General features: G+C 44.1%; 1 protein-coding gene across 8 annotated transcripts in view; it reads left to right on the top strand.

Moving 5' to 3' along the window:
- The window catches only part of KALRN (kalirin RhoGEF kinase), a 693,044-nt gene that overhangs the window by 661,449 nt on the left and 19,544 nt on the right, over positions 1–12,051 (top strand). For all 8 annotated transcript variants that reach the window (XR_013414358.1, XM_015130033.3, XM_028844557.2 and 5 more), the window contains 5 exons: positions 3,736–3,763; positions 4,258–4,429; positions 6,050–6,171; positions 7,839–7,970; positions 10,098–10,262. Coding sequence is in view for 7 of the 8 variants with exons in the window: in XM_015130033.3 (XP_014985519.1) it covers positions 3,736–3,763; positions 4,258–4,429; positions 6,050–6,171; positions 7,839–7,970; positions 10,098–10,262 (619 nt within the window). In the remaining variant the exon portion in view is untranslated. The remainder of the gene's footprint in view (positions 1–3,735; positions 3,764–4,257; positions 4,430–6,049; positions 6,172–7,838; positions 7,971–10,097; positions 10,263–12,051) is intronic.

The raw sequence follows: 12,051 nt of genomic DNA, 5'->3' as shown, positions 1-12,051 counted from the left end.
TTTGGGGCGTTTTCTTATAAAAGTGTAGGTTTTATAAGTACCACACTGTAGGTTTATGAAACCCTACTTAAAATTGTATAGCATATAAGCCTGCTACTTGTGTCTTCCATTTTGTCAGCTTTCTTCTCTGTGAGACCCCTGGCATGGACTCCATGCTTCCTTGTGGATTCCCATCATGATGGGAAACACAGGCCACTGGACAAAGTTAGCAGTATTATCAAATCATTTCCACCCTAGAGTCCTTCTGATAGAGTGGGGGCAGGCAGCATGGGGGACAGTGTAACATTCCATGTTTGTTGAAAGCTGGTCATTAATATCTGTCAGACACTGCATCAAATGCAGATGTTGTTGAATTCCATCTTTCCCACTAGACTGTTGGCCCACTGAGGGTAGAGAGCATGCCGGCCTTACTCCCTGCCCGGTCACTACCACCTCACCAAGGGTCAATTCAGTACCTCTTCATCAAATAAATTGAGTCCTTACATCAAATAACCCTTCCAGATGGGCATTTTTATCCCCAATGTATAGCCAAAACTGAGACAGGAGTTGCTTAAGAACGTTGTCCAAGGCAAGAGAGAGTGTCTGGCCTTGAGTCTGGATACTACATGCTCTTTCTGCTCCCCAAGCTTACACTCTTCTGCACAGCGTGCTACTAAGAACGTCCTCTCTCAGAAGCTATGGATTATGTTATTTTTAAATCATTTTCTAAAAAGTTTGCATCCATCTGTGTTTCCCAACAGGCTCTAGTCAAGTATTATTAGTCATATGCCCAGAACTAAGTATTTTGGGTGTATGACTAATAACATTGGTCCTCTTGGTCCTATTCTGAGATTCTATTTATGAAACAGACCTAAGTTCTTGGACGGTGTGAAATGAAGTCAAAGGTCAAATATGTATTCACCAGCATTTGTTAAATACGCATTATGTGACAGACCCTGGGCTAGGGCCCTGAGGTACAAAGGTGAATGACAAATGCTTCCTGTCTTTAAAGAGCTTATAGACTAATAGGTCTGACTGTGCCATTTTTTCCCTTCGAAAATAATTCTTAAGAATGTGAAGCCGGGCACGGTGGATCATGCCTGTAATCTCAGCACTTTGGGGGGCCGAGGCAGGCGGATCACCTGAGGTCAGGAGTTCGAGACCAGCCTGACCAATGTGGCAAAACCCTGTCTCTACTAAAAATACAGAATTAGCCGGGCATGGTGGTGCATGCCTGTAATCCCAGCTACTCAGGAGACTGAGGCAGGAGAATCACTTGCACCCGGGAGGCAGAAGTTGCAGTGAGTTGAGATCGCACCATTGCACTCTAGCCTGGGCAACAAGAGTGAAACTCCGTCTCAAAAAAATAAATTAAATAAAATAAAACAAAATAAAGTGAAACATGCTGATGCAGAATATTTGGGAAGCCCACATAAGAAAAGAAAGGAAGCAATAGTCACCCCAAATTAAGATGCTTTATAAATCCCAAGGGCAGAGCCTATGTCTTAGTATTTCTTTATCCACAAAACTGTACACAGATCTTAGAGTAGAAGACGAATTCAGTTAATGTTTTTTGAATGAGGAGAAAGCCACCCGTAAACCTACCACCCTGAGATAACCACTGTTAACATTTAGAAAATATTCCTAGCCTTCTTTTCTTTGACTGTCAAATGACTGACTGGGATGCCATTCTCCCTGCCTTATCCAAACCAGGGAGAGAAATGTTTGGCCTCTTTAGCGCCCCCTACAGGTGATGCAGTGCTGCTCGTGGTTGATTTAATAGTTTGAGTGGAGCAACCCTTCCCCATGGGCAATCCTTCCCCATGCCATGCCTCGAAACATTTTCACACAGAGGACTCTTTTAGGTGTGGGAGATGCAGTAGGTTCTACCAGATGTTCTCATCCACTCCCCCACCCCTCCCCAGAAAAGCCTCCGGGGCAGGAAGTTGGTTTACCAAGATCAGTTCACTGCGATACAGGGGGACTTTCATCAGGTTCATCAAACAAGGCTGCATGTTGATTCACTTTAGAGAGTTAAAAAAAAAAATCCCAATGCCAAGGCCCCACTTCACACCAATTAAACAGAATCTCTAGGCATGAGGCCCAGGCATTAGCCTCTTGTGTGTTTAAGGCTGCCCAGGTCAGGCGTTGAGAACCACTGATTTAAAGACAGGCTAAGCAGAAGTGTAAGTGGTCTTTTGAGACTAGCAGAGGGCACTGCAGTGGCCAGAGTTGGGGCACTCAGCCCAGAATTTGGCATCACAAGGGTTTTATGCAGCCTACTTTGTGCAAAACCTGGGTGGTATAAGCGGGCACTTGATTTGCAAAGGGGAACGCAAAGACGGAAATAAATGTCTTTCTTCCAAAGGGTTTATATGGATTCCTCTATAGGGGAAGACACACAGAAACCATGCATGTTCACAAAGATATGCATACATACAGGGAAGTAAATGCAAAGGCCCCAGTTGGGCTATTTTGTAAGGCATGTGAGTTTTCTGGCTTCATGATAAAGGAAAGAAGAATTTTGCCAAATAAACTATTAAAGATAAGCCACTTTAATAACAGGCTGCTTAGCTGAAGGAAGATTATTAAAATGAGATCATCTTTATTTAAATAGGTATTGAGTACCTGTTATTTGCCAGGCGTTGTGCTAAGCTCTTGACATATATGATTTCATTTAATCTTTGTGATAACACTTTACACTAGGTATTATTTATCCCCATATTATAGTGAAGCATCAGTTATTATGTAATTAACATACAATCACATTAAACAAAACAGGTGGCCTCAGCCTGTCTCCAAAGTCTGTGCTTTTGTTAAACAATGCCAGGCTGTACAATCTGGACTTGCATGATTAGCGGCAATACAAAAGATGTGGGGGAAAGTGACCATCTTCTCAAGAAGAGATAGCTTTCCAGAATGGCTAGTTGGCTAAAATGTTTTCCCTACTGTGAACTCTCCAAAGTGTCCTGAGGCAGGCAGCATGGTATATACCTAGAGCCCCAGCAGTTCCTCCCTTGAACCAGCCTTGTGACCAGAGATCATCAGCTTAGTCACTTAGTATTCATTTTCTCACCTATGAAGCAGAAAGGGTTAGAATGGTTGGGTCAGTGGCTTTAAGTTGCCCCATGCAGGCCTGGGCTATAGGAGATCATGCTTGAGAAAGAAGAGATAGATAGGACTTCTCTTATTCCCCTTCATCCAGAGAAACTCTGCGTTTAGCTGCCTGAAGAGTCGTTTCCCCTGCCTAGGGATGGGCGAAGGGTAAAGGGAGGACATTTGGAAGGAATCCACTGTGTTAGTGAATTTCAATGACCCTTCCAGTTTGATAGGTCTCAGGTTCTCTATTTTTGAGTTTATGATGCTAGGAAGAATCAGTGCCACCGCATTGCTTGAGCGCATAATGACCAGGAGAGTGGGTTTTCTGCCTGTGAAGGGAAGAAAAGCAACTGAGAAGAGGGAGGACAGAAAGACCTCTGCTAGCAGAGCTCCAAGTTACAATAAACCTGCCTGGGGCTGCACGCTGCCAGGCAGGAATGTGAACAACTGGATGAGACGGAGTAAACCAAGTGCCAATTGTTGCTAAAGAGAGGTTTTACTAATGTGACAGTAATACAGTCACAACACAATGGGAAGTTGGGCTCCAGGCCTCATCTCCCTAAATTGTACTTTGTTTTTATTCAATAGGGTGAAGCCCCTTATTCTCTTTTAGTAGTTTAGGATTCAAGAAATTTTCTGTTTCTTTTTGTTTTTCAGATCTTAAATCCAAATTTCATCCAAGAAGGTGAGTTAAAAAGCATTACAGTTGGAAACGGAGATTGGTTAAATAAACTATAGTTAATACAACATTAAAGCACTGGCTGTAAGCAATGGTGATATAGTTCTGTATCGATGGACAAGGAAAGAGGTTTATGATAAACTATTAGATGAAAAGACTAAAGCTTGCAATATGTATAATGAGATCCAATTTTTATAAGAAGTCTGTTTATATAAAGCCCAAAAGGGTATATACCAGAATGCGCACAGTAATTATCTCTGGATTATGACATTATGGAGCTTTTCTTTCTTTCTGTTTATGTTTCCTATTTTTCTACAATAAATAGTTATTACTTTTAAACACTTTTTAAAGAGACCCAGATGACTCTGCGGTGTTATGCTGAAGGTTATTTGAATCATTATGTGACACGGGTGGGAAATGAGAGTGGTGTGTTTAAAAAAATGGCTGTTTTATTCTAAGTTTGCTCTGAATGATGTGAATATATGTTGATTTGATCATAGTGGCCCCAGAATTCCTTGTGCCCTTGGTGGATGTCACCTGCTTGCTTGGGGACACAGTGGTACTGCAGTGCAAAGTCTGTGGGCGGCCAAAGCCCACCATCACTTGGAAGGGTCCAGACCAGAACATCCTTGACACTGACAACAGCTCAGCCACATACACCGTCTCCTCTTGGTAAGCTGATTGCCCTAACATCAGCACCAGCAGCCCCTTAGCACAGCACTGAGAGGCTGAATCTGGGGTGCAACTTCTGCTCTGGCGACTGGGCTCTGCAAGAAAATAGCTGCCCTGGAGCCTGTTCTAGGGCAAACACTTGGCCTTCATTAGAGGGAAACTGAGGAGACTCAATGCTGCAAGTGTTAGTCACAGCCTCTGCCACTCACGCTGCAGCCTGATGGACACACCTGCAGCAGCACCAGCACGCATTTTCCACGGTGCTCAGCACCACGTCGACATACCTGGGACCAACAGAATGGTTTGTAAAGACTGTGCTCTGGACCCACATTCAACAAACAGGGAAAACATATAAACCTTTATGTCTCAGGTCAAGCACGCACCATACTTATGAAGAGCTTTTACAGTCACTGCCTTACATTCACCCTGGTAGATGATCTTTCCCTACAGATCCCCAAGTAAATCTCTAAGTCAGAAGATTTAGACTTCTGATTAAGTGGTGAAGGCTCCAGACCTGTAGTAAAAATGTAATCCTCACATCTGGACATCCTGACATTTTTTGTGTCCTTCAGGATACTGTGAAACAGTGAGATGTTTAATTCCTTACCTAAGAACAATGTTATTAGAAAAAGAAACGACTCATTCCAAAATGTGCAATAGAAAATCAAGCCGCAAGCATGCTTCTGCACACAAAGTCGATTTAACAAAACTTAGCTGACTGCCTCCCAATCATTCTGTCAGCATTTACTGTTACCAATTATGAACTGGATCGTGTACCGTTGCTTACAGTGGACAAGCAGTAGCAAGCCCTAGATGCTTGAGAAACATTAGTGGAAGAAGCACCTAGAATCAAGAAACTGTCATTCCTTGACTTAATTTGCATGTATGTGAAAAAGAAGAAGACCATCATTCCTTGATATTCCCAGCAGAGACTAACTGGCCAGATCACGAAATATCAGTGGGTCCAAGAAGCCCAGTGTGAGAGGCAGTGGTTGGTGAGGATCATGAAAAGCGCCAGGGGATATCATAACCCTGGGGAAGGGGCAGAGCTGACTGTGACTTCTGTATTTCAGAGCAGTTCTCCCCTGGGGATGAATATATATTATATTGGGATGAATGGGGAAGTTGTCATTTAGGTGATGGAATTTACCTTTTCTTAGAAATTCACTTAATTATTTTAAGGATCCCACATCTAGAATTTGAAATACTTAAAGTATGTTTATTTTGGAGTCTTTCCTTTTTTTTTTCCATTGTTCATTATTGATCTGTGAAACTGAAAATATTCTAGGACGAAGTTGCTAGTGGTAATACTACTAATAATACTATGAGCCAGAACTTGCATATGACTTTCTATATTTCAAACCATGCTGTAATTCTTATGTCATTTTATTCCTTATTTTATCCCTCATGTACAACAAACTTGAGAGATGGGCATGGCCATCTGGAGATGTAGAGAGACAGGGTGATCACCAAGGTATGTAGGTAGCTCACTGACCAGGGGCTGACCTTGGGCCTGAGGACTCTCAGTTCAGCATGCCATGTGCCCACCCTATGGGATTTTACCCAGCAGTCAAGTGTCTCATTCCTGGAGTCTGAAGAGCATCCTTTTGGTGTCCCTAGTGATTCTGGAGAAATCACCCTGAAGATCTGTAATCTGATGCCTCAAGACAGCGGGATTTATACCTGCATAGCAACAAATGACCACGGGACCACATCGACGTCCGCGACAGTCAAAGTGCAAGGTACAGCCTGTTTGTTAGTCAGACCTTTTGAAATAATTTTTTTTTAGACAGGTTCTTGCTCTGTTGCCCAGGCATGATCTCTGTTCATGGCAGCCTTGACCTCCCAGGCTCAAGCAATCCGACCACCTCAGCCTCCTGATTAGCTGGGGCTACAGGCGTGCACCACCACACCTGGCTAATATTTTTTGCATTTTTGTAGAGATGGGATTCTGCTGTGTTTTCTACAATACTTTTTAAAACATTTATTTTTTAAATTTCAGTAAAACACACACAATAAAATTTACCATCTTAACCATTTTTTTTAAATTCAAATAGAGATAGGGTCTTGCTATGTTGTCCAGGCTGGTCTCAAACTCCAAGGCTAACGTGATCCTCCCACCTTGGCCTCCCAAAGTGCTGGGATTACAGGCATGAGCCACTGTGCCCATCCCATCTTAACCATCTTAAAATGTACAGTTTAAAAATAAATAGGCCGGGCGCGGTGGCTCAAGCCTGTAATCCCAGCACTTTGGGAGGCCGAGACGGGCGGATCACGAGGTCAGGAGATCGAGACCATCCTGGCTAACACGGTGAAACGCCGTCTCTACTAAAAATACAAAAAAACTAGCCGGGCGAGGTGGCGGGCGCCTGTAGTCCCAGCTACTCGGGAGGCTGAGGCAGGAGAATGGCGTGAACCCGGGAGGCGGAGCTTGCAGTGAGCCGAGATTCAGCCACTGCACTCCAGCCTGGGCGACAGAGCGAGACTCCGTCTCAAAAAAAAATAATAAATAAATAAATAAATAAATAAATAAATAAATAAGGGTACAGTTCAGTGGCATTAAGTACATCCACGTTTTTGGGTTACCATCACCATCATCCATCGACAGAACTTTTTCACCTTCCCATCTTTCTGAAACTGCATCTGTACCTGTTAAGCAATGACTCCCCATTCCTTCCTCCCCAATGCCTCTTGGCCACCACTGCTCTACTTTCTGTTGCTATCAATTTATGTTAGTCAAACTTTTATTTTCTTGAGACAGGGCCTTGCTCTGTCGCCCAGGCTGGAGTGCAGTAGCATGATACCACTCACTGCAGCCTTAACCTCTCCGGCTCAAGCTATCTTCCCACTTCAGCCTCCTAAGTAGCTAGGACTATTGGCATGTGCTACCATGCCCAACTCATTTTTTAAACTTTTTGTAGATGGAGTCTCGAACTCCTGGGCTCAATTGTTCCTTCGGTCTTGGCATCCCAAAGTGCTAGGATTATAGGTGTCAGCCAGCACACCTGGTCCTACATTTTACGTGAACATTATAAGGGCTCCCTGCGACATGGGGGAGAAATTGTCCATTGTAAAAATTCAAAAATAATAAAGTTCTGGCAAATGAGAAGAGAACAAATCTTTCTAAGAGCTGTCTGTGTCCTACCATAAACCTACCATCAACATGTTAGTTCCCTGGCCAAGTTTTATCTTCAGGGTGCAGTATTTAGCCCAAGGAAGAACTTCAGACAGCATGGTGTGTCTCCTACATCTGCCTTGGGCCTGGAGAAAGGTATGCCACTTGGTGGAGAAGGTCACAGGAAAAAATTGTGACATGGGTTAGGTAATGTTTCCTAGATGACCTTATACCTTGGTATACAATGCCAAGTTCTGCAGAAATAGCACCTGATCCTGATTTCTGTCTCCACAGGTGTTCCAGCAGCCCCTAACCGCCCCATTGCCCAGGAGAGAAGCTGCACCTCTGTGATTCTCCGTTGGCTGCCCCCGTCTAGCACAGGAAACTGCACTATTTCCGGTTACACTGTGGAGTACAGAGAGGAAGGTACACTATCTTCTGCTCTCCTTTGTCTTGTCTCTTCTTTTAAAACATTTATTTTTAAAATTGTACTAAACACACACACAATAAAATTTACCATCTTAACCATTTTTTAAAAAAATTTGAATAGAGACAGGGTCTTACTATGTTGCCTAGGCTGATCTCAAACGCCAGGGCTAACGTGATCCTCCCACCTTGGCCTCCCAAAGTGCTGGGATTACAGGCATGAGCCACTTTTCTTCTCCTTTATTTTTATTGTTTATTTTTTTGAGACAGAGTTTGGCTTCGTCAACCCAGGCTGGAGTGCAGTGGTGCAGTCGGCTCACTGCAGCCTCCACCTCCTGGGCTCAAGCCAACCTCCCACCTCAGCCTTCTGAGTAGCTGGGACTACAGGCACACACCACCACACCTGGCTAATTTTTGTATTTTTAGTAGAGACAGGGTCTCACTACGCTGCCCAGACTGCTGTGAAACTCCTGAGCACAAACAATCCACTCGCCTCAGTCTCCAGAAGTGCTGGGATTACAGGCATAAGCCACGGCGCCCGGCCTCTGGCTCTTGTTTTCCTGTCTTCTCTTCATCTCTAGGAGGTCCTTCAGAATTGTAAACACATTAGCCTCCTCATCTTTCAGAAGTTGTTCCTTGTCGTGTCTTCCAACTCAGCTCAGAGGCCTCAGTGCCAGATTACAGCTGCCTTCTAATCCCAGATGTTCAGCAGCTCTTTTGGTTAAGATGATCCAAACCTCCCTGACATATTTATGACCCAGGGCAAGTTTCAAGGTGCCTTCATACATATATCCCTACTTAACACGCTCGATCACCCAGACAGGGATGATCAAGCACATTTTACAGAGGGGGAGGCTAAGGCCTAAAGAACGTTAAGAAAGACAAGATTATAGTTAATGAGAGGCAGAGCTAGCACTAGAACTCAGATGTCTACTTGGCTAATTTGTGATCTTTCTCCCAGAGAAATAACTAGTGTGGTACGGATGGACTTCTACAACCCCTACCTACCCCCAGATAAAATTAAGATAATATATATTTTTTAATTGTGCCTTTTAAAATTGTACAATTTAAACTGTTAAAATTTGTTACATTTACATGCTAAAAGTGAATGTATTTCTTCAGCAGTTAGAAACAACTGAGACTTCCATCTAGTTAGCAAGAAGAATTAGTTAAAATAGAAGCTGCCAGATCGCTCTAATTGTTAATAACACAACCACAGTTAATTCAGAGTCATAACACAATTACTCTGAATCACATTAGGAATTACACAATTGAACTGAAAGCAAGTGCTTGCTACCCTATCACCCGAACCAAAACCATTTGTTTTATTCTACTTTTCATTATGCTTAGTATTTTAATTCTTCTTTCTCCTTCTTTTTTATTAAACAGTTATCAACCCATTTATTTCTGCATCCTTCTTAAGCTGTTCACTCTTGTGTCTCCCAGGTTAGCACAAAAGTATTAATAGTGAGCTGGGAGACACATTTTACAAAGTTCATATTTACCTTAGCATTATCCAGTTCATAGTTCAGCTCACTAAGTTCTCTTGGGCAAATTGTTTAATATTTCTGAGGCTCAGTTTCTACATCTGTAAAGTAAGATTAGTCCTTTACCTCACTGGATTTCTGTGGATTTAAGACAGAATTAACTTTCTGTCTTAAATCTCATTTAACTATGAGAGAATTATGTTGAAGACACCTTCCACCGGATTTTACATGTACGTAGTGTTCAATGCATGTTAATTTCCATTTTGTTTCGGTTTCCACATGCATATTTTATCTCATGTTATTAATTAAAAATATACTCTTCTGGCCTTATTAAAAGTTTACCTCGTGTCCTCTGTAAATTCTGTATTATCTATGTCTTTTCACTCTGGCACTTGCACATTTGAAAGTAAACAGAATCTGTAGGCCAGCTTCTTCCACGCCTCTCACCATTTATTCTGTCATGTAGGAAATTGAACCCAAACTACCATAGTTGGCCTACAGGCTTGGAGAGCCTGACACAGTAACCACAAGCATCCCTTGAATTGAATGTGTCTGTTTTCCTTTCTTTGTTCGCTGAAGGTCTTTGAAACAATATCCCTTTGGCTTTTCTCTTTCCCTCTCCTGGGAAACCGTACACTAGGTTCCCAGATCTGGCAGCAGTCGGTGGCTTCGACCTTGGACACTTACCTCGTCATCGAAGACCTTAGTCCCGGGTGTCCTTATCAGTTCAGAGTCAGTGCCAGTAACCCCTGGGGAATCAGCCTTCCCAGCGAGCCCTCGGAGTTTGTGCGACTTCCAGAATATGGTGAGTCCCAGCCCAGCCCTGGCCCCCCAGGCAGTGGGGGCGAGACACCTGGCTGCCTGTCACAGACTCATGGGCACGTTGACATGTCAGGCCACCATGCAAGAGGCACCTGGTGGCTCCAGTCAGGCAACATTTTAGAGGCCTGAGAAGAATGTTTCTGTAAAGTCTAGCTCCAAGCATCTTGGGCAAATGTTAGGTCTCCACCGATGCCTACCCCTGCATCTGCCAAGTTCCCTGGGGACTGAGTATGCCCCAGGAAAGGAGAGTTACAGGCAGGAGTCACGAGTCTTATGGATGTTCTCTGCCCCTCTTCTGAGACAGTGAAACAAGCCTCCTCCCACCCGGGCACCCCTGCCAGCCGTAAACGTACCTCCCTGCATGAGGGACTCACCCACTTCAAATGGGGGAGAGAAAAGCCACCTGGCTGAAGGGCTTCACTACAACATGAGGATTTCATAGTTTCCTCACCCCCAATCATCCTAGAATTTTTTTTCAACATGGATATAATTTTATGTAGATTTGTTAAAAAATTAACTAAGATACACATATAGCTAGCTAAATACGAGTATTTTACAAATAAGGTTCTTATTTTGCCCAAATCATCTTCGTCCCAGGGACATTTTGGAAGAGAAAACTTGGCTATCCTAAAGAAATCTCCAGGCCAGGCGCGGTGGCTCATGCCTGTAATCCCAGCACTTTGGGAGGCCCAGGCGGGTGGATCACGAGGTCAGGAGATAGAGACCATCCTGGCTAACACGGTGAAACTCCGTCTCTACTAAAAATACAAAAACAAAATTAGCCAGGTGTGGTGGCGGGCGCCTGTAGTCCCAGTGCTTGGGAGGCTGAGGTGGGAGAACGGTGTGAAACCAGGAGGCAGAGCTTGCAGTGAGCCGAGATAGCACCACTGCACTCCAGCCTGCACGACAGAGGGAGACTCTGTATCAAAAAAAAAGAAAAAGAAAACATATAGATGGTATATAAGTCATAGTCATCATATATTATAAATCAAATGTACTTTATAAATTAATTTAGTGCCAGGTGCAGTGGCTCGTGCCTGTAATCCCAGCACTTTGGGAGGCTGAGGTGGGTGGATCACGAGGTCAGGAGATCGAGACCATCCTAGCTAACACAGTGAAACCCCATCTCTACTAAAACTATGAAAGAAAAAAAAAAAAAAAAAAAAAAAAAAAACAAGCCGGGCGTGGTGGCAGGCGCCTGTAGTCCCAGCTACTCGGGAGGCTGAGGCAGGAGAATGGCGTAAACCCAGGAGGCGGAGCTTGCAGTGAGCCGAGATCACGCCACTGCACCCCTGCCTGGGCGACAGAGCGAGACTCCGTCTCAAAAAAACAAAACAAAACAAAACAAACAAAAACAAAAAGAAAGAAAGAAATCTCCAAATGGTGAGACTTCGGGCAGTGCAAGGGAGTGGTCTGTGTGTACTGGGGAGAGCAGTGGGTGGGGGGCGGCTGACTGTACTCGAAAGACAATGGACCTGTGTGCTTTGGGGTTAAGGGAATTCTGGAGTCTCCAGAGGGGTCTGGGAAACCCTCTAAGTCACCTCTGCCGGACCCAGAAATGCTCTCCAGTTCCAGCCCCACTGTCAGTCCAGTTTTCTCCTAGTGACTTTGGCTTTGTTCCCACGAGCCTGTGACTCATGCAGAAACCTAGGCCCTGGGTCTCCGTTTCCTCAGAATTCAAGATGGATAAGCTGCCTTCAGTCTCAGCCAGGCTGTGCTCTGGGAAACCTGAGGGAACTGGCTCCAGGGTCAGCCGAGCCAGGCTGCTCATG

The sequence above is a fragment of the Macaca mulatta genome, chromosome 2 (assembly GCF_049350105.2).
Source record: "Macaca mulatta isolate MMU2019108-1 chromosome 2, T2T-MMU8v2.0, whole genome shotgun sequence".
NCBI classification, from domain to species: domain Eukaryota; kingdom Metazoa; phylum Chordata; class Mammalia; order Primates; family Cercopithecidae; genus Macaca; species Macaca mulatta.
This window is presented reverse-complemented; position numbering and strand designations above follow the sequence as displayed.